Here is a 22,102-nt window from a genome sequence, read left to right on the forward strand (position 1 = left end):
TCTGATTCCTAGCTCTACAAACAAACATTTTTAATAGTTCCTGTTGGGTACTAACTTGATTTAAGGACTGCAGATACTTGCCTAGTCATATAAACATTTTCCTTATGTATTTCCTTCCTTCCTCGGATGTTCAATCTGCGTGTGATCATGCTTGTACATACACATGCAGAAGCCAGAGAGAGGATGCGTGCCTTTCTGTTGCTCTCAGACCTGCTGCTCTGAGACAGGGTCTCACTGAACAGAAGCATACTGTTCATTTAGGCTTGCTGCCTGGCCACTGAGCTCCTAGGATCCACCTATCCGTCTCCTTGCCCTCCTATACACCCCATGCTGGAGTTACAGTCATGTACAATCATGCCCGACTTTTTGGAAAATAAGTGTTAGGATTCGGAAATAGGTCCTCAAGTATTTTTTCTGGCTGAGCCACCTCCCCAGGCCCGTGTTTCACTTTTCAGCATCCGCAATCTTTAATCTTATCATTAGCCCTTCTTACTTGAGGGAGAAATGACCTGTTTAGGATAGCTGCAGTACTTATGTCCTCTGACATGTACTCATTTTGGTGTAACTGAAAATGCCATGTGAAGTATTAATCTAAATGCATGTTTTTTCCTCAATAGTCTTCCAAGAGCATTGATTAAACACTGGTCCTTTCCCCATTGAGCCTATCCAAAGTTCTCTATCTACATCCAGCTGCAGATGATCAGAGCTGTCTACTGAATCATGGAGAGGCTAATCAAGGAGACTTGGCTCTGGGGAAATTAAAACAACCCAGAGGAAAACAACATTTAATAGGGTTGTCCAATTCCTTAAAGAATCTGCAAAGAATTCATTATAGTTCTGTAAAAACCCAAGCAAAGGCAAAAATGTAGCAATTAATTCTAGGAACAAAAAACATGCTGGAAGGAAATGTCATTATATACATCCAAGGCTTAGCTATATTTACACAGGAATCTCAAGTACTGATTTAATTTAAAGCTGGAATAGCTATGTCTAAACATGAGCACACAGGAAGGGGGGCGGCAGAAGGCTAAGATGGTGTCACAGCTCAAACCCTTCATCTACAGGAGGAAGGCAACAGAAAATGCTGCAGATTAATAAATATAAGATAATGACAGAACACACTGTTCAAGAAAAGGCTACAGAAACAAACAGCTAACAGCTTGGGGGAGGAGATTTGGAGGACTGTTATGAAAACAGAGACTGCTTTTGAAATTAGTGATACGGATCTTAAGTATTTGTGCAAACAAATCTCGGATTTTAAGATGTTCATAGGGCTGCAAACATGGCTCAGTGGTTAAGCACATGGACTGCTCTTCAGAGGAACTGGGTGAAATCCCAGCACCCAAATCAGAGGCACATAAACACCTGTAATCTAGCTCCAGGGGGACCTGACACTTCCAGCCTCTGCAGGCACCCTGCCCCCCCAACTCACACTTAAAAACAATAAAAACAAGCTGGGCTGTGTGGTGGCGCACACCTTTAATTCCAGCACTCCGGAGGCAGAGGCAGGTGGAGCCCTGGGAGTTCCAGGCCAGCCTGATCTACAGAGCTAGTTCCAGACAGGCACCAAAGCCACAGAGAAACAAAAACAATAAAAACAAATTAAGAAAAGATGTTCGCAAATGTTTTGTGGACTAAATTCATGTTTTTATCTTCAGAAATTCATATATGAATCACATTTATAACATACACATCAGCAAATGTGAGGTATGGAATATTTTGTGAATGAATGAAGATTATTTTTTGGGAGAGTGGCAATTAGGGATTGAACCTATGATTCATGTATGCCAGGGATTTATTCCACCAGTAAGCTGGGCCCCAACTCCAAATGAGGAATCATAAATGCTATTTTAGAAATAAAATTAATAGCTGACAAGAAAATCCCCTGAAGATGTGAATCAGCTCAGTGCTAGAGCACTTGTGTGTTGAGCCCTGGGTGTGATTCTTATCAGTGGGGAAAAAACCCAATAACCAAAGCCTTGCCAAGTACTGAAGACTGGGGTAGAACTGAGCCCCCATCACCTGAAGGTGATAACTACGCCCCCCCCCCCCCCAGCAGCTCATCTCACGTGGAGAGGGAGGGATGCATGACAACCCAGAAAAGTTTGGAAGGACAAACACCAGAGTAGCCAGGAAATACAGATGGATGATCAGCTACCCCAACCCAGCTAAGAACTGCTTTCGACTGCCTCAGGAGATGACGAGAGGACATCTGCTGAAAACACATGTAGAGTCCACCACAGTCACAAGTGCAAAAGTCAGCCGGGTGGTGGTGGCGCATGCCTTTAATCCTAGCACTCGGGAGGTAGAGGCGGGCGGATCTCTGGGAGTTCGAGACCAGCCTGGTCTACAAGAGCTAGTTCCAGGACAGGCTCCAAAGCTACAGAGAAACCCTGTCTCGAAAAATCAAAAAACAACCAAAAAAAAAAAAAAAAAAAAAACAAGTGCAAAAGTCACGTGGTGGCACGGTTAGTCTCCACTGGTCTGTCACTTGCTAACTGTATTATGTTTACAAGAAGTAAAGGCTGGAGGATGGTGCGGCTGTTAACAGCACCTCCTGTTTGTTCTCAGCACCATAGTGGCTGACTTACAACCACCTAGAACTCTAGCCCCAGGGGCTCAAATGCCCTCTTTTGGTCAATATGGTCATTCCCTGACATCATACAAATTTATAAAATACTTATGTAGCTCAAATAGTTTAAGCCAGTGAAAAACGAGCTGTCTTTAAAAGGCATAAGGCTGTTTTAGAAAGAATTTATATGAAAAATTATTAGAAAAGATTTCTTCAAATTAGGTGACAGGGAGAAAACAAAATTATTAGCAGATAGTGTTGAACAAAAACTGACATTGGAAATTAGAAAACACACCGAGTAAGGCTTATAGTAGAAAGGTGGATTTATTTATAATCCATAACCACACCTAGTCCGCTGTCTGCTGAAAGCAGGCTCTTTTGAGTGCTAATTTCATCCACAAAGGGTTAGCCTCTCTAAACACCTCAAGCTCCTCATCTATGAAAAGGGAAAGCGCACCAGTCACCTCACAATACTTACCATTTTGCATTCTGGTAGCTGGAGAAGCTGGATGAGAAACTTCAGTAAACAGTTTGGAAATCCAACTAAAGGAGCATTTCTCTTAGTGGCTCCAACTACACTCTAGAACCGGAGGAGCACAGCGCCATCTCCTGTCCAGCTCTGTGAGTTGAAAGATAATTTTGGGGGGATATCTGCCTACAGGCTGGCCTTATACTTCTGAGCGTTTGAACTGCACAAAGGAGAAAGCTTCACACTGTTCTTACAGAAGGATTACCTGTGAGTCTCCTGTCTCCTGCCTGGAAGACGTTCTCTAGGTCCTGAGCATGCATGTGCACTCTATCACTTCTGTGACAGGACTTTTGGATTACTTTTCAGTAATGGTTTAGCTACTTTATCTGGAGTACTTTCTGTGGGTTGACCCAAGTAGCACGCTGACTCTTTTTTTTTTAAATGCATCTTACTCTTTGCCCCTTTTATTGAAAATAGATCCCCCCCCTCACAAAATATATCCTGATTATGGTTTCCCCTCTCTCTACTCCTCCCAGTTCCTCCCTAACTCCCCTCCCATCTGGGTATACTCCCCTTCTGTCTCTCATTAGAAAACAAACAGACTTCTAAGGGATAATAATAAAACGTAGTAAGATTAAAAACCCTAACCCATCAGAATTGGGCAAACAAACAAAAGGAAAAGAGCCCAAGAGAAGGCACAAGAATTAGAGATCCACTTGTCCACACACTCAGGAGACCATAAAACACTAACCCGGAAGCCGTACATATATGCAAACGATCTGCTGCAGAATGGTGCAGGCACTGTGCAGGCTTGAGTTCATACAAGCTTTGATCATGTTCACACTGACTTTTTCCTCTGCGTTCTCCAGAGCCACTTACAGCGCTTACAGGGGGATGGGAGCTTAACTGGGTTAGATCCTTAGCACTACATTTACAAATATGAACAATCACCAGGACAACTGGAGGCTCATGCGTGTGAGTGTGTGTGTGCGCGTGTGTCACAAACGAGAATGGCTGTCTACATAATCTATGTTTTTCATGTTTCGAAGACTTCAGAATTATCTGAGGAAGTAAGCAACGTGAGTGCGGGAGCCGACTCCCTCACATGCGCTTGTGCGCAGGGCAGGTCTAAATGCAGACTCTGTGTAGTCCTACTTTGAGGAGGAGATTTGCAGATATCTAGTGCTGTGTATGTGATCTGCATATGCAACATGAACGGCAAATTAGAAATTTAGATGAACTACTACTGTGTTCATTTAAATGAGATCATCTACATAGGACTGCACTCTGGGAAATAAAATAAAAATAAACACAACTCAACAAATGTCAAGGTTGAATTTTAATCTTATTTCTAAGTCAAAACTCCTCCACACATGCATATCCACATGTGCTATGTACTTTAACTTCGGGCAAGAGCAAACATAACAAGTAGCAGATCTCAACACATTTTCCTCCAAACTTAGTAGCTCTAAAAGGAAGAAATTCAAGTGAGCTAGAAGATAAAATACGACTAGCTGTCTGGTCAAAGCTGTCTCTTCATTTATAGAGAGCACTCTAGAGCAGCGGTGCTGGTCATGGCCCGCTGGGAAGGGTTCAGGACAACGCAGCTGAATTCAGCATTCACATCTGTAATCTCAACACAGGGGAGGCTCAGGCAGGAACTTAATGCAAATTGAAAGCCAACCTGGGGTGAGAGCGTCTGTCTGTCTGTCTGTCTGTCTGTCTGTCTGTCTCTATCTCTCTCTCCCCCACCCAACACAATAAAAAGAGAGAAAAAAAGACTGAAACTCCTTTCTATTGTCTCATCTGTTACATCAACAGCTAGAATCAAGCAGGGAGGCAAAGAGCTGCCTTGAGAGCTTTCTAATGGTAATGCCTTTGTGTAGAGCAACACTGGACAGGAGAGGGCTGCAGAGTTGAGTTCCCTCCCAAGTCCTAGCCACGTGTGCTGTCAACAGCTTCATTAATGATCTACCTCAGATATACACTTTCCACACTAAGGCTCCGTCCCATGCAGCCCCTTCTCTAAACATCCCCTTATGGAGATTGCAATGACTGGAGGAGAGGCTGCTGCCGCATTTCAGAAGGATTACAGATGGACAGAGACGCAATCACTTGTTGTGCGTCAGAGGTCACCTATGAAAAAGGGGTAGAAAATATCTCTGAGCCTCTAAGCCCTTGAAAATACCCACTAGTATGCTTCAAAGAAAGTTTGCTATTAATTTTCTCAAGTGCAAACTATTTTTCTGGAATAGTACTTTTGGATCACTTTCACTACAAACTAATGTTTTGGCCACTTCCTGTCTTGCGCTCCTGTGTGCTGGCCAAGTGTCACACTGAATTTTTCCTCCATGTTCTCCATATTGCCTTTACAGCGCTGGGGAATGGGCGCTTGACCAGGTTAGATCCTTAGCACTACAATGACAGAACGAACAAATGAAGGACTAAAAGCCAGATCCCCACCAACGCCGTAACAAGACACACATGCCTTCGAGGCTTTCACAGTGCAGTGCTTGCACACACGGTACTCACCATTTCTTCTGGGGCAGTTGTAGCTGCGGATCCTGCACCGAGAACAGAGATAGGAACATGAGCAGAAGAGGCAGATGTGGCTCCAGCAGAGGTCATGGAAGCTGCAGAGGGAATGGCAGTGGCGCTGGCCACTCCTGCTGCTGCTGGTGCAGAAGGCAGCAGCTGCGGCGGAACTGATGAAGGTATTGTAGAAGAAGATGTATCCAAATGAGCAGAGAGCTCTCTTCCTGGACCAGTGGGACCACTCTCCTCCCTTTTATTGTTCGTGAAGTCTACCCCTACAAACCACAAAACCATTCTATTAACAGTAGTCCAAAGTACGATTACAACCCTCCAGACAAGGAAAAGACTAATGGCTAAAATACAGTTCTAATGAAAATGCAGACACTTGTCATCTTGGGGGTTCACTGTTCACTTCATACAGTGTAGTATTCACGGGCTACTATCAACTTCAGATGAGGTGAAAGCTTCATCATGTGAAAGCTAACAAATGATCCACACTTAGTTACAAGATAAGAATCAAGTACGCGCTCAGCTGGAGCCTGCCTAGGTGGACTCATCGAAACCCAGCCACAGTGGTGGCGTCTGTGCTCACACAGGGTGGGAGAGCTGCAGCCTTTCCCACCTCACACAGCCATCCTGACAAACGGTCGCTAGCAGAGCTCTGCAATGACCTCCCACATCACATCCGCCTCATCTCAGTTATTCTTCCATGTGGACAAACACAAGGTGTTTGGAAGTCATAAATAAATGAGACATAAATTATGAGTATAAAGCACCTGCCTGCTAAACCAGCTGTAGGGATGGCGCCCTCACAAAGGGACCCATCCCTGCTCTAGGGAGGGAATGGAGACAACTTTCAGAAGGTAGGACAAGGGTCTTCACCCAGTTTTTGATATTTTCCCCCATAATTGGAATCTGGCTAGTTTTCACTTAAACTGTTTTTGAATTTGAAAATGCAGTGAGATGTAGATACTGAGGAAGACATCGTGTCAAAGTTTCTACGCCTCTTCTTCCCATTCAGAACTTGGCCTTCAGTGATCTGCACACTATACATACATAGTGACAGTGACCTTGTTAAAGTTTAACAGTGATCACAGTTCAAAGGTCCTTCCAACTCTGGTGGAAACAACTGTTCCACATAAAATATCACTTATTCTTTGGAAACTGCACACACACACACACACACACACACACACACTCATGAGCACACCCCACATACCCTCCCACAGAGGTTTAATATGTTTCTGGCAGAAAGTAACCCTGCATGGCAGATATCCATGACTTAAAACCAGAGAAAAGGTCAGGCATGAAGAGGCAGGTGACCGACTCTTACTGCTGTGGGCTCATTATAAGGTTTCTGTTCACAGATCTCTGACAGGGAGACAGCTTTCTCACTTTACACCGTGTCTGAAACTGCTTAACAACTCTGCATCCACCATTTTAAGGATGTTTTAAAATGAAGACCCAAAAGCCAGCTAAGGTTCCATGGGACTGAAATCACTTTAATGAAGTGAAACTCTCATGAATAAGCGAACTCTCAAAAAGGACTTAAGCTTTAATCTTCTGCCTTTTTCACAAAAAGCCCCAATAAGATTTAAGGGACCAGGTGAAAGGGTCCATCTAGTGAAAGTGTGCGTCACCAAATCTGATGGCCTAAGTTCAACTGCAGGATGCGTGGAAGGAGAGACCCGACTCTAGCATCCCAACCTCCATGATTTGTGCCATGGCCTGTGCACATCCTCCTTCCTCCAAACAGATAGATAAATACATAAATACAATGAAAAGCAATAAATAAACAAAAAAGTAACTGGTTAGTGTGATGACCAAATTATTGGGTATTATTGAGACACACTAGTCACCCTCGAGGTTTTGCAATTCTAAGTCTAATCTGTATACAGACTATAGTCAATGGCTAATTCTGGTGGAAAGATGGTGGCCTAACATCACCACTCAGTACCATTTGTGACTTAATAAGAAATGGTTGCTGATGCTTTAAAACGAAGGCAAGCCAAGCACAGACACGCTTTTCACAGTGTGATCAAATCAAAGTGTAACAAGATGAAGTCACCTCTGATCTATTAGCAGAGTCCCCCAGTTGGATGTAATATTAGGCAATACTGAAGAAGTGCTCAGGTACTTTCATGACCTCGGGAGCCTGACTCCAGATGACAACTTACACGACCGTGTTGTCTTACAGGGTACCTTCTGCTCACTGCACTGCCTCTGTTAAGAGTTCCCTGAAGCAGGTATGTTATGGGCTTTACTTGGAGAAGGGGTCTAAAGCCCAAAGAGAGAAATGGCCCCACTATAAACTGATAGCAGTTTATAGTGCTCTAATCCATGCAGACAAACTATTACAAAAAGACTCCAGGTATTACATAGACTAAAAAAATTATTTTACTGATTTAATAGGTTTTAGAAAACTCTGATTAGGTTAGAAATATTTAATCAACTAACTTTTTTATGAAATGTGGCAACCTATGCAAAAATGAAACTAGAAATTTTATCTTTAGAGGCATTAAAATGATTAGTTAAGAGGACTTCAAAATGTTAAATGTTAAAATTAAACATTATTTTGGCTGTGCATAGTGATGCATGCCTAAAATTCCAGTCTAGAGAAGCTGAAGCAGGACATGAATTTAAGGCCAAATTAGATGCTGCCTCAAGTAAACAGATAGACAGACAGATAGATAAAAAGAATCATTTTATCACTGAGCTTAAGGAAAAATTGAGACTCCTATTCATCAGCTCTAAAGCACAAGGGACAATGAATAAGCTCACTATTCCGGTGGATTCAGAGCTGGGCACGAGCCTAGGAAAGCACAGATGAGTGATGTAGAGACCAGGTACACTCAGAATATAACCAACCAGCCACGGATTCCCCTCGTTTCTTTTGAAACTAAGCAGAGAACCATCCATAAATTACTCACCTGCATCGTTTTTGTTCTGAAACATGGTCATGGCTTCAAGGTTCAGTGCGCACACCCCCCTCATGAATGCTTTCTTCATGGAGTCTTCAAAGTGCTCTTTTTCGTGCTGCAGTCTTTGAGTCGCAGCTTTTGCGTTCTCCAGCGCTCCAGATAACTAAAGAATTACACAAAGGGGGAGGGGGTTGAAACACAAGAAAGACCAAGGTTATTCTTTGCTTTTTATCTACTTAATTAATCTTATGAGACAGGGTCCTCTGTAGCCTAGGCTGGTCACTAACTTGCCATGCAGTCAAGGCTTAGTGTTTATATAGCCGACAACAAAAATTTAAAAATGTTTATCTTTATTAATTCAAATAAACTATGCTCCTATGTAAATTCGATATAAAGCAAATGTTTATAAATTGAATTATTTTTTCTCTGACTTTCAATAATAGAATTAACATTGTTTCCATAGGAAATCATTGGATCATGAAAGGGGTTAGAGAAAACTAGACATTTGGAAAGCAAAGGGCCTTTTGAAACCATTTTAAAAGGAAAACGTCTTTCTTTCTTATAACAATAGTATTGAAAATAAATTTTACAGAGCTAGCGAGAGTCTCAGTCAGGAAACTGCTTAAATTGTGAGCAGGAGGAACAGAGTTCCGTTCTCAGTCTACTTTCTTAACATGCTGGGCTCAGTGCTGTGTTCTATACATTTCTTCTACTATACAAAGCGGAAACTTTATTTTTTATCTATTCTTCTCTCATATATTACATTCTGTTCAGTTTCCCCTCTCCATCCACTTCTTTCAACACCCCACCAAACCTTCCCTTTCCCCCAGATCTGCTCCTTCTTAGCTCCCCTTCAGAAAAGAGCAGGACTCCCAGAGATATCAACCAAACACAGCATAATACATTACAACAAAACTAGGCACAAACCCAGTAGGAGGAAAAGGGTCCCAAGAGCAGGCAAAAGAGTTAGAGACACATCTACTCCCACTGTTAAGAGTCCTACAAGAACATCACGTTACACAACCGTAACATATATGCAGAGGACCTAGCTCAGACCCATACAGGCTCTGTGACTGTTGCTTCAGCTTCTGTGTGCCCCTATGAGCCCTGTGGGCAGCTTACCATAGCAAGTTTGGCTTCATAATCATTGGAGATCTGCACACAGACTTCTTCAGCCCTCGCTTGGCATGCCCGTTCCACTACCTCTTTCCACTGCCTCTGAACCACGGAACGCCAGCCCTTCCAGACTTTCTTCAGCAAAGTTCTCCGGAAGTACTGGTCAGCCAATTTATCTTCATAGACCTGAACAAAGGCAACACCCAACCTTAGAACCACAGAGAACTGGTAAATGTATGGGGAGTGTAACAAAAACCAGCACAGTGGGAAGGGCACGGATACCATCACTAATCCTATACAATCACGCTGCTGCACATGGGAAACTGGCTTAGACAGGTTCAGTAACTGGTGAGGCCACATAGGCGGGGATGGAAAAGTCAGGCTTGCCTGGTTCTTGGCCAAGACATTACAGCTCAACAGGACTTATCAAGTCAAAGAGAAAACAAGAAATGTGTCATCTCAGTCACGAGTCTGCACGACCTTTAGCTGAAAGCAGGAACTGGAGAGGAACAGAGTGGCTGGAAGGCAGAAGGTGGCAGCAATGGTTCGGGTGGTTCTACTTTCCCTTTTGTTTGTGGAAATAATTAACCCACACTGTCACCCTCTGCAACACTACGCTGAACAAATAGGGAACATTAACTATTTTTATTTCATCAGTGAATGCTTTTCAAGTAGTTGCATTTCTTCATTTTCTTAAAATTAAGATACTATTCAACAGTGATGACAACTTGACAGTTCTAGCCAGCATTTAAAAATACATATTTTCATCATGTGTCACTTAACACATACTTTTTAAAATTATGGCACACTAATTTTAGACAGTTTCACCCATCCACCCATCTCCTAAGTGTGGTGTATGCATGTTCACATGGGCTTGTACACGTGTGTATGTGCGAGTAGATCAGTGGTCCATGTAGGTTATCTTCCTCTATTTCTCTACCCTATTTTTAGAGACTGATTCAGCTAGGGTGAACAATGAGTTCTAGGGATCCTCCAACTGTTCCAGCCCCTAAGTACTGCTATGCATGGCTTTGATTTGAGCGCTAAAGATGTGAACACAGGCCCTCGTGCTTATGCGGCAGACCAGCAGTCACTTTACTGACTGAACCATGTCCCCAACACCTGGATAGTTTGTTTCAATGTGATGAATGTGTATACGATACTCTTGGATTAATACAAGATACTTTTTTTGGTCCATTAATTATTTTTATTTATTTATTTTAGTTTTATTGCTTTTATTTATATATTTTTCTTCCCTCCTCTCCCTCCTATCCCCCCTTCTTCTCTCTCCCATTATCCCCACGTTCCCAATTTACTCAGGAGATCTAATAGAAGGTACTTTTAAAGGAGATTCATGATAATATTCTCCTTAAGTATTGATCTCTTAGAACTACTCCAGGGCTATGTGAACAGTCTATATTTTCTATATTCATGTCTTTTTCATCTCTATATTCATTTCCTTTAATCAGAGATTTCTACATTTGGTTTTTTATGGCATATACACATGCATACTTTTCTGCATTTCAGACAGTTATTTTATTTAAAATTTTGTGATGTGTGTCCATGTACACAAGTGCAGGTGGAGGCCCTAGAGTTGGAGGTGCAGCTGGTTATGACCCATCTGGAGTGGGTCTTTGCATGAGCAGCATGCACTCTTAACTGCTGAGCCTTCTCTCCAGCCCCACTTTTCCACTTTTAACAGTGTTTTTTTGCTCTGCACGCTAAGTTGACAATTCACAATCCTCCTGCCCCCGCCTCTCAATTGCTGAGACCACAGTGCATACAAACATTTCTTCCTTAATTTATTGCTCTTTGTTAATTTGATAAATAACAATTATTACTAATAAAGAACAAATATTACAAACTATCACTATTTTTGATACACCGAGCATTTACTTATTGAAAGTGTGATATTCTGGTATAAACCTGTCAAAACCTAATATGACCTTCTTTAATTCTCACACTAAGTCAAGTCTTGAACAAACACCACCTGCTTCATTTTAAGTGTAAAAATAGTAATGTCTGTTTATGAAGAGGATGTACTTAGGATTTATCATCATGAGCATTTCTTTTAGAGCCAACATCTTGTTATGTTTCTCAGACTGGGACCATATCCTGGGCTCAAGCGATCCCCCTGCTGCAGCCTTGAGGAGCTGAGAACACACATCAGGCTGCTATGCTTGAATAGACATGTCAGAAGCAGAAACAAGAAAGGAAGCAAATGGCCTATTTAAGGCTACAAATTCTTTCTCCAAATAACCGCTTCCAAGGTCAAGTGTCTTAAAGAGTTTCATCGCCAAGTATTGAAATGTCAGGTACAACCCAGTTAAACTACAGTGAAGCAGCAAACGACTTATCTGTCATATATATATGTCCTACATCAATACAATCTGGGAGGTATTTTTCTAAATGTATCAAAGTCAAATTTCTTGAAATCAGAGCAATATTACGACCTAATTTGTATTGACTCATTAGAAAACAAATCTTTGACTTTAGCGAGTTCTAGTAAGTCACCCCAAAGTCTCTCTAATTAGAAGTCTAACAACAGACTGACAGTGGTCATCTTTTCATACTCACATCCTGTCTTGACTTGACATGGCTGATTCGCCAGTGGAAGAAGGTTTTCATCAACTCTGTCCTTTCCTTTTGCTTGCCGACGGCATGAGACAAGCTGGAAATCACCTGTGAACAGTAATAACCCAGTTACTGTGACTCCAGGACAGCAGCGGCTGACTCACACCCAGCCTTCCGGGTTTTCTTTTGTCTTAAGCTAGAGGGTGCCTGGCTGCTCATTTTATTCATTTTCAGAAAGTGATTTTCTCATGTAAAAATGTATAGAGAATAATTATAGGTATCGCCTCTATTCATCAATTAGCTCATCTTTCTGTTTTTTGAAACAATGTTTCAAAATGTTTGGACTCAAACTTGTGATCCTCGACCTTCAGAGAGCTGAGTGCAGCATATGCTGGCATGCTTGGCACAGACTGTTACTACAGAGACCATGTTTCTCATGTCAGTGTGGTAAGTACCGATGAACGATGGGAAAAGGGAAAAGAAATCGTCATTGTGCGTACATCTTGCTACTCTCCAATAAAGTTTACATATGTGAGGATTAACATACTTCCTAACATTTACCTCATGGAGGTAACTGCTGTTTCATATTTAGAAAGTCTTTATTTATCTGACTTATGAAAAGGGTCTGGTTGAATGTCTTCCTAGTCCTTGATACTACCTTAGATATAGAAGTTCCTCAGCATTTAATTATTTTGTGGTTTCAGCAAATTTATAAACACAATAGCTCTGTCTTAATGGTTTTCTTTTTTTTAAAATATTTATTTATTTATTATGTATACAATATTCTGTCTGTCTGTATGCCTGCAGGCCAGAAGAGGGCACCAGACCCCATTACAGATGGTTGTGAGCCACCATGTGGTTTCTGGGAATTGAACTTAGGACCTTTGGAAGAGCAAGCAATGCTCTTAACTTCTAAGCTATCTCTCCAGCCCCTTAATGGTTTTCTTGAATGACATTATTACTATCCTTAAAATAAAGCATTTAACTCCTAAGATACTGTTTTTCCAGAGAACCACATGACTGGATGTATCTGAAATAAGACACATTGGAAAGACCTCAGTAAACCACAAAACCCACAAGACACTGAGTTCTAGTTTACGTCTTTTTCCCCCTTTGAGATCAGTCTTGCTGTGTTCACATCTGGCCTTGAACCTGTGCTCCTCCTTGTCTCCACCTCTTAAATACAGAGATTACATGTATACAATGCCCAGCCTTGCTTTCTAAATAAGAAAGGGTATTCTAAGTTGTCTGCTACACTGTCTTAAGTTGGACGGCGATATAAGGCTTACTCATTTTATCCACTTTTATAAAAAGAATGCAAGCATACTCATTTTATATGCTTCTTCAAGGTCAGAAAAATTAGGAGTTTTGAAGATAATAGAGAAATCCTTTCAAACAAAGCATACTACACAAAATGTTTGATTTTATACTACACTAGTAAAGAACAGTAACTGTACATCTGAAAAAATATCATCTTGCCTATTGTATAGATTATGTCTATTATCTCAGAAGTTGGGAGACCGCCGGAAGAATTTCCAGTTGAGAGGTTAGTCTGAGCTACATACTGAGTTGAGGCCAGCCTAGGCGACACAGTAAGACCCTGTCTCAAAGAGTCAAGCAATAATAAACCTGCCGCTTCGTAAGGTGAGCTGCTGTTGTGCCTGCCCCGTCCCTTTGACATCTAGCACATTCCCATCCATAAACAGATGTGAGTCAGCAGGGGCACAGGCTCACTGCCCACTATTTTGCTTAAGATGTGATCAGGAGGTAAGAAAACCTGGACCAGTTTGAACTCTACCCTCTGTTTATCTCACTGAGAGCATTTGAGAGGCTTATCCTGTCATTTACAAGGATGGAGAATGTAGGTAATGCTGGCTCCATGATGTTAATGAGTTACAAAAATGATCAGGAAGAAAAACCTGTATGTCTGTGTCTACATTGAGCAGGCTCTTAAAACATCATGAAACACCAAAGCTTCCAGATGGAGCCCACTACCCTCGTGTCTAATATTAGCTTCCTGCTCTGTCTGACGGGAGCAGGACAGTCACAGCTCAGAACTGTGCTTCCCCTGAGCGTCTGCTGAGTCTAGCTAAAGGGAGGCACAGGAAAGAGGACCTCATCCTTCCTTCCGAGGGAAACTTCAAAGGCTTTCTGCAGCTCCTTCAAGTCAGCGATCTGGCTCGACAGCTGCCTCACAAGTGCCGCATGCTTTTCCTTCTCCTTTTTCATCTCCATACGGTGCCAGTCGATAAAATTAAGTCTCCACTTACTTAGTTCAGATAGAACGTTTGTCTGAAAAGAAAACATACTGAAAGTAAGTCATTTCTTCTTTAAAACCACTCTCAAAATTAAACTGAAAATAAACATTAAAAAGAGCAGGTCAAAACAAGAGCTATTAAAAGAAAAAAATTCCAGCATACTAATAAACGATGTTAGCAAGCTCAACAGCCATGGCTCTCCAGTTTCCCAATGTATGCTACTTTGTATGAAATCTTATGACATTAAAAAAAATTCAGGTTTCATTCACTACATTCTTTGTAGTCACAGACTTAAATGTCCATAGGTTAGATGGGGCGGAGAGACGGCTCAGCAACTAGCTGCTCTTCTAGAAGACCTGAGCTCAATTCCTAGTACTTGCATGGTGGCTAGCCATATGCAATTCTTGTCCTGTGAATCTGATATCTTCTTCTGTCATCCCATGGGCACCGCAAGCATGGATGCACTTACATACATGGAGGCAAACATCCCTACACATAAGATTAAAAACATAAAATGTCAAAAAAATTTAAACAAAAAATGGTTCAGGTTTAGAAATGTAGGTATATGAGCTAAACTGAGGCACAATGATCGGCTGATTAGTGGTGATGGTGGTAGCTGAAACCATAGAGCTGAGCCCCCCCCCCCCCCCGAACAATTTACCACAATAGTCACCTGACAACAAAGAGCTCAGCCCATTCACCCTACTGACTGGCATGAGTAAAAACACCAAGCCATCAATGAGCATCTAAAAACAACAAAAACCTTCAATAAGTACTCTTGGTTAATTGAACAGAGAGTCGTTTGAATGGCTGTCTGTACAATACTGCAACAGACGTCCTCTATTTCCACACCAGGAAACCTGTTCCAAGGGGAGGATGGTAGAAACTGCTGGCAGAGCACTTCTAGAGTTTAAGGAAGATATAGACCACAGAATTCATAAGATCATAACTTTATGTAAATACATACTATATGCTTCAGTAAAGTTCATCTTCTCCATTTTGGAATAGTTAAATCATATTACTTAAAAAGGTATTTGTTTTAAGTTATGCATAAGTCTCTGTGTGGGTATGTGAACACGAGTGTAGGTGCCCTTGAGGCCATAGGCTTCAGGTGCCTTGGAGCTAGAGTTCCAGCAGGTTGTGACCCACCGACAGGGTGCTGGAAATTGAACTTCAACCCACTGCAAGAGCAGTACTTTTGCTCTTTAGTGAGCCATCTCTCCAGCCCCTCAATTAAAAAAAAATAGCAAAAATCAGAACATTTCTGTAATATTGTTTTATTGGTAGGCTATTAACATCACCAAATAAAAACACTTTCAGATTCTTCAGACAATGTGGCTGCTATAAGATTAATACGCATTGGTAAAGTATATATATTTTTAGACATAAAAGGTCCTTCAATATCAGCTTTCCAAATAGCTGGGATTCCAGGTATATGGCCCTCCTAAGGCTCTATTGTCATCACTAGGGTCTGAAGAGACAAATAGTGTCAATCGTCACTGAATATCATCAAGAAGTCCTTTGAAACAAATGGGAAATGTGGCAGAACATACAGTATCCTAGCAACTCCTTAAAACCTTGCAACTCAAAGTAGGGTTTAGAAACCAGAAACATTACCTAGGAGTGTAATAGAAACATGCAATCTTAGGCCCCACCTAAAACATACTGAGTACCAACTCACAGTTAACAATACATTGAGACAGTTCATATGTGCACTAAAGACTGAGGAGCACAAATCTGAGACGCTGGATGGATCATTTCAGCAACCTAAAGGTTTAGGTTTTTGTTTTCTAGAAAAATTAAAAATAAAGAGAGAGAGGGGAGAGAGGGGAGAGGGGAGAGAGAGAGAGAGAGAGAGAGAGAGAGAGAGAGAGAGAGAAAGAGAAAGAGCGAGGGAGGGAGGGAAGGAGGGAGAGAGCGCTCAAGTGTCAGACTGTAGTGCATACTACAGTAGAGCAAGTGCAGTACCTTCAGACCTGAACTCCAGAGGTCAAGTATATTCTCCACCTTCTGAAGATTTTCATCAGAAACAAGATGATCACCCACAATTATTTCATGGGCATCTCTATGAGTAGAAGTAGAGGCTGGTGAGGAAGAGTCATCTAAAAGATGTGAACTGAAGAAATTCATGACTGGGTGAGAGGGCTTCCTGGGTGACGATACTGGTGATGACCCTAGAAGAAAGGCAAAACAATCTAGTAGCAGCCAGGTGAAATGGGAAATTCTCCAACTGGCAAAGTAATATCAAAAGGCCACAAGATGTCTGTCAACTCTGGAGGCTGAGAAAAACACAGAGGTCTACCTCAGTGTGGGTGGGTGATTGTGATATTAGTACTGTCATTGATTGAGGTCTGACTGGCGTGGGATGCCTTCTATACCCCTTCTACCTTTCACAAACAGCTCCCACGACAAACAAAGATGTGTCTTATTCTGGTCCAGTCTGAACTGAAGACATACCATCACATTAACATTAACAAATGCTTTTACCTTTCTGTGATAAAAATGTTTAAGGGCTAGGTCGCACATGCCATCCTAGGAGGTAGATATTTTCTAGACCTTAAAGAGAAAACTAGGGATCAGAGAGTTAACTGACCAGGTGAGGGTAGCCGTATATAGACCACTATTGCTTTATATTCAGTGCTGGTACTGCCCTTAACATTGTTAAGATTTGACAATATAAAGGGGCTAGTTATTTAGTTTATCAGATACTGTGGATGAGAACTATGTAGACCAATCAACATGCATGTTCATAGACACATAGCTCTCAGCACTTGCCATTACTCAGTGAGTGGGGGAGAGCCAGACAGATAACTGGCCTCTATCTCTAAAGAGCATACAGTAGAAAAGTCAATTTACTAGAGTTAGACACTATCCACCATCATTTCTCGTGTATCCCACACTAACTATGAAGATTTTAGTAACCAGGACTGAAGGGCTTTCCTGTCTTTCTTGTAAAATGAATCAATGACAGGATCACTATACAACTTGTTACTTAAAAGCAAATCTTTCCAGAACTCCTTGCAAGAAGAAAAATTATTCCCTAAGTGGCACATCTGCTATGCAATATGTATTTACTTTCCCCCTATTGTTTGTTTTTTTCTGAGATAGGGTCTATGTAGCCCAGGTTGGCCTTAAACTAGCTATCCTCTTGTCTCAGTGTCCTAAGTGGTGGGGTTGTAAGCATGTTCCACCACCATGTCCAATAGACTCTGTGCTTTTATTGTTGAAATAGTCACAAAATAGAATCATATAACTTAAGAGCTTGAAAGATCACCTGCAATGATACTGCCCAATATTTAAATATTATCACATACCAGCAACAAATGAGCATTTTAGAAGTCTGATTATTAAGTAATATGCTGACATTATTCCGGTAAGTACACTGTAATTAATGAAACAAACTAAGGAACTGTCATCCTACCTGATTTTGAGTGGCTGGAAATATCACATCCTTTTCCAATTTCCATTGCAGTTTCTTTTACAGGATTATTTCCTACCAGAAAGAATAAAGCGGGGGGTGGGGGGGAGGACACACACACACCTAAAATTAAACTGAACTACTTAAAAAAATGTGTGCATGCACTGTACAAGACAGTGGCTTCACTGTGACATTCTCAGGCATGCAGACGGCATACACATCCCTTCCTACTCTGCTGTCCCTGCTCCTCTGGTCCTCTCCCCTTCAAATAACATTCCTTCTACTTTTATGTCTCAAATTTCAAAAAAAAAATCCATATTCCACATATGTGGAAAAACATGCACTATTTGTCTTTCAAAGGCTGGTTTGTTTTGCTTAACTTGATGATTCTCAGGTTCCATTAATTTTTCTGCAAACAACATGATTTTGTTTTTCACGCCTGAACAACACCCCATTGTTCTCTGATTCTATGCCACGGCTATAGTGAATGGTTCTGCAATAAACATGGGTGTGAGGTGTTGCACACTAGCTTGGATATTCCTGAGTGTCTATCCAGGGGCACACAGCTGGGCCGTATGGTAGTCCTAGTTTCCTGAGTGTCTATCCAGGGGCACACAGCTGGGCCGTATGGCAGACCTAGTTTCCTGAGTGTCTATCCAGGGGCACACAGCTGGGCCGTATGGTAGTCCTAGTTTCCTGAGTGTCTATCCAGGGGCACACAGCTGGGCCGTATGGCAGTCCTAGTTTCCTGAGTGTCTATCCAGGGGCACACAGCTGGGCCGTATGGTAGTCCTAGTTTCCTGAGTGTCTATCCAGGGGCACACAGCTGGGCCGTATGGCAGTCCTAGTTTCCTGAGTGTCTATCCAGGGGCACACAGCTGGGCCGTATGGCAGTCCTAGTTTCAGTTTATTTAAAAAAAAAAAAAAAGGAAACAACAACAAAACACACACCAAAATTAAGCAGGCCCAAAGATTATTTATTCAATATAATTCAGTTAGAATTGGCATTCGGAATGGAAGTTGTGAAGCTAGCGCCACATTAAATTTTATACTTTTAGTATCAAATATATTTTATGCACTTACCTACCATCAAAACAAAAAATCAATGACAGAATTAGAACTAGAAAGGCTTGCAATCATTTTTCATAACTTGTATCCATCTACTTTTGAGAGGATTCTCCACAATGCCTCTCTTAGAGGCTGCACGAGTCCACATTCCCACCACCAGCAGCATGTTAAGTCTACCCTGTTCTGTATTTTCACCAGAATCTGTTGTTTTTGTGCCCTGGATGACAGCTTTTCTGTGGGGTAAGATGGGAATTTCAATATGGCTTTGATTTGAATTTTCCATTGTTAGAGAGGTCAAGCATTGCTCAGTTGTACTATTTTATTTGAGAACACTGCTTACCTTCTATGTATCTATCTAAGGTACAGATATAACATCTGTAAGTGCACACACACAGTCTGTGTGCCTATGTGATGACTACACAGTTTGCGGAGATGCTCTCCTGCTGTGTTTGAGACAGGGTCTCTGTGTTTACTGCTGTGCATGCAGCTGCCCAGTCTGTGAGCTTCTGGGATTTCCCGTCTCTGTCTTCCACCTTGCCCGAAGGGCAGACTTGCACTACTGTGCTAGCTTTACATGGGCTCTTGGAATTTCAAACTCAAATCCTCAAACGTACATGGCAAGCACTTGGCCAACTCTCTTCCCAGCCCTTTCCTGTTTATATTTATCAGTCTGCAGTACTTTAGTTTGGTCAGTAGGAACTGTACTTTAAGGTATTCAGTGTAATCAAAATATGATTGACACTCCTGATGCATAGTGAGCAAACCCAGGGTTCACATCTCTTAAAGGAATTGAAATTTAGACAGAAAACATTCTGCCATGGTAAATTATTTGAAGTCATGGTCCTCCAGTCTTTATTTCTTGTTCCAGTGCAGCAGTCTAAGGATGGGAACATGGTGAGGGGGCGGGGATGAACAAACCAAGGGAATGAGGAACAGAGACTAGCGCTGTGACTCAATAGAAACCCAGGAGCCTTTTGTCTCTGTGTGGGTTGTGAAATGCATCCTCCAGGACAGTTATCCTTGGGGGCAAGCCAACTATATGGTGACTTCTCATGTAGGCTGTCTCAGCCCTCTCAAAGAACGGTTATTCAGGGCCATGAGATGGTTTAGTGGGTAAGGACGCTTGCTGCCAAGCTTGACCGGAGTTCAATCCCTAGAAACCATACAGGGGAAGGAAATAACAGAACCCTGTGGGCAGATGCATGTAGGCGTGTACATACACATGTTCATGAATAAATAAATGCAAAAGAGAGAGCTCTTACTTACTCAGAATGAGTTGCTTGAGCTTGTACTTTACTTAAGAGGTAAAAAGAGCTTCCTGTCTGTTTCTTCCTTTACCCCTTCTAGCAAAGCACAACGTGGCCTGTGCCAGACTCCAGATGGACTGCAGACAGTCCACAAGACGGCTCACCTTTGTCTATAACCCATTCTATCCTCCATGCCCACATAAGTATCGCTGACAGTCCACACGATGGCTCACCTTTGTCTGTAACCCAGTCTATCCTCCTGCCCACATGAGTATCACTGACCGTCCACAAGATGGCTCACCTTCATCTGTAACCTAGTCCATCCACCTGCCCATGTAAGTATCACTGACAAAGTACTAGGATGTGGTTCCCAGAGGGCAGTGTTGGGGTCATCTTTAAAGGTGGGCTTGGGCATTTAGTTTTCAAAGTAATCCTCACATAAAACTTCTGGATCAAGAACTGAGGCATAACATATCCCACTAAGAGGTAATCACCACTGTGTTACTCTGACTTTAGTCATTTTCATAAAGTTAAAAGTCAACTGAATTTTAAATAAAATCTAGCTGTTCAAAGAGCCAGGAGCAACACAGTAAAATACAAAGCAGGACCCATGAGTTACTGCCTTACACCATGGACTGAGAAGAAACCACTGAGGGCAAGGAACATTTCCACAATAATGTCCCCATCACTGACAAACTCACAATCTTACGTGGTATCTTGACAACTGTACATAACCTGGTTAGCAAAACATACCAGCTGGCATAGGAAATCTATCTGGTACCACTTCTCCCTTTGGATGAGATGGCTGTGAAGCACCGGATTCAACATTTGGATTCACAATAGCATAGCGCAGCAATTCCTCATACTCCTCCTAGAAGCAGTAACAGTTACGGATTGTAGTAGTTACTGTGCTGTACCCAACCACTCAACTTGTTGTGTTAAGAAAACTACTTAATCACATAACAGTCATATTCTTACCACAATACAGAAAAGTTTGGCTCTTATGCTAAGCTTGAGTCCTTTGAGTACTTCTAGTATGACTTTTTTTTTTTTTGGTTTTTCGAGACAGGGTTTCTCTGTGGTTTTGGAGCCTGTCCTGGAACTAGCTCTTGTAGACCAGGCTGGTCTCGAACTCACAGAGATCCGCCTGCCTCTGCCTCTCGAGTGCTGGGATTAAAGGCGTGCGCCACCACCGCCCGGCCTTCTAGTATGACTTTTGTATTTACAGTTAGAAGTTTAAAGAGGAAACAGTGTTGGTGATTCATATAATATTTTTCTATCTCTTCTTTCTTATGTTTCAGATCAATTTCAATGAAGATGAGAAGACATGCTGTTAAAAAGCTATCACTCTCAATTTCAAGTACTTCAATTGAGACTGTTTATATTTTCTCTCTCCTTCCTTCCCTTTTACCCTTCCTTTCTTCCCTCCATCCCTCCCTCCTTCTTCTCTTTCTTGAGACAGGACTTCCCTATATTCTTCAGGCTAGAACTTGCTCTGTAGTCCAGGTTGCTATTAAGCCTGCATTTTTTCTGCCTAAGCCTCTCGAGTATTACATTACAGGCATGCACCACCACACAAGGTACTAAAATTTTCTTGCTATTATGCAACTCAAAAGAAGCAAACTGATACTCAAACTTATGAAACTACACAGGCATTTTGTATTCCTTAGTTTAAAGCACATACTCACAGGGCAGCTCTCTTATTTGCTACTGTTCTTAGAAGAAAATGGCATGGATTTGAGTTCATAAAATAAATCTGTATGATTGTAGCTTTGTTTTAGCATTGGAATTTTAAGTAAAATTATAAAAGGAGTTTGTATTCTTCTGTTTGAAAATTGTGAAGTTTCAGTGTGAAAGACTGAGTAGGTTTGAATTTCAATGTGGAGTCTATTTAACACACATATGCATGAGGCATTAGGTGAAG

The 22,102-nt window shown here is 41.7% G+C and overlaps 1 protein-coding gene across 4 annotated transcripts in view; it reads right to left on the reverse strand.

The window, feature by feature from the left end:
- Poc5 (POC5 centriolar protein) overlaps window positions 1-22,102 on the reverse strand; it is a 31,770-nt gene that overhangs the window by 4,545 nt on the left and 5,123 nt on the right. Inside the window, exons 4-11 of one of the 4 annotated variants that reach the window (XM_041663436.1) lie at window positions 20,932-21,049; window positions 17,867-17,938; window positions 16,414-16,619; window positions 14,303-14,479; window positions 12,191-12,295; window positions 9,620-9,799; window positions 8,507-8,660; window positions 5,574-5,851 (exon numbers count right to left, since the gene is read on the reverse strand). In XM_041663436.1, the coding sequence (XP_041519370.1) occupies window positions 5,574-5,851; window positions 8,507-8,660; window positions 9,620-9,799; window positions 12,191-12,295; window positions 14,303-14,479; window positions 16,414-16,619; window positions 17,867-17,938; window positions 20,932-21,049 (1,290 nt within the window). Of the gene's footprint in view, window positions 1-5,573; window positions 5,852-8,506; window positions 8,661-9,619; window positions 9,800-12,190; window positions 12,296-14,302; window positions 14,480-16,413; window positions 16,620-16,932; window positions 16,987-17,866; window positions 17,939-20,931; window positions 21,050-22,102 lie in introns of those variants that run through there. The other 3 variants (XM_041663437.1, XM_041663439.1, XM_041663438.1) reach the window with 3 other exon arrangements.

The sequence above is a fragment of the Microtus oregoni genome, unplaced genomic scaffold (assembly GCF_018167655.1).
Source record: "Microtus oregoni isolate MIOR12 unplaced genomic scaffold, Mior012 000014F_ref0000157, whole genome shotgun sequence".
Taxonomy (NCBI): Eukaryota; Metazoa; Chordata; class Mammalia; order Rodentia; family Cricetidae; genus Microtus; species Microtus oregoni.